Source organism: Apaloderma vittatum, unplaced genomic scaffold, assembly GCF_000703405.1.
Source record: "Apaloderma vittatum isolate BGI_N311 unplaced genomic scaffold, ASM70340v1 scaffold29077, whole genome shotgun sequence".
Taxonomy (NCBI): Eukaryota; Metazoa; Chordata; class Aves; order Trogoniformes; family Trogonidae; genus Apaloderma; species Apaloderma vittatum.
Genome location: NW_009724986.1, coordinates 1 through 398, shown reverse-complemented (window position 1 = coordinate 398; position 398 = coordinate 1). Strand labels below are relative to the sequence as shown.

The 398-nt window shown below is 60.1% G+C and overlaps 1 protein-coding gene across 1 annotated transcript in view; it reads left to right on the top strand.

Moving 5' to 3' along the window:
- The window catches only part of LOC104276438 (serine incorporator 2-like), a gene marked incomplete at its 3' end in the record, with an annotated part of 1,401 nt that extends 1,143 nt beyond the window's left edge, over nt 1-258 (top strand). Inside the window, 2 exon segments of the mRNA XM_009872746.1 lie at nt 91-195; nt 198-258. Coding sequence (XP_009871048.1) covers nt 91-195; nt 198-258 — 166 coding nt within the window.
- Nucleotides 259-398: the final 140 nt, after the last annotated feature.

Below are 398 nucleotides of genomic sequence, written 5' to 3'. Positions count from 1 at the left end.
CCAATGTACCAGGTGAGCAGGGTACAGCCTCGGGTTCGGGAGGGGGTTGCACGGAGCGGGACCACGTGTTGGGGTGGGTGCTTTGCTCCCCTGGGTTTCTAGGGGCTGAAATGTTGTGTGTCCCCTCCCCAGTCCAGAGCTGTAACCCCACGCTGCTGGTGAGGAACAGCACCGGCTCGGTGACAGCCACCCAGCCGCCTGGGACGCCCCGAGCATCTTGGGGCTGATAATCTTCATCTTCTGCACCCTCTTCATCAGGTGAGGACTTGGCTTGTGTCCCCAGGGACTGCACCGTCCCTCTGCCTGCCCGGAGAGATGCGTTAGGAGGCTTTCAGGGAAAGAATCACAGAATATTGGGGTTGGAAGGGACCTCCAGAGATCATCTAGTCCAACCCCCT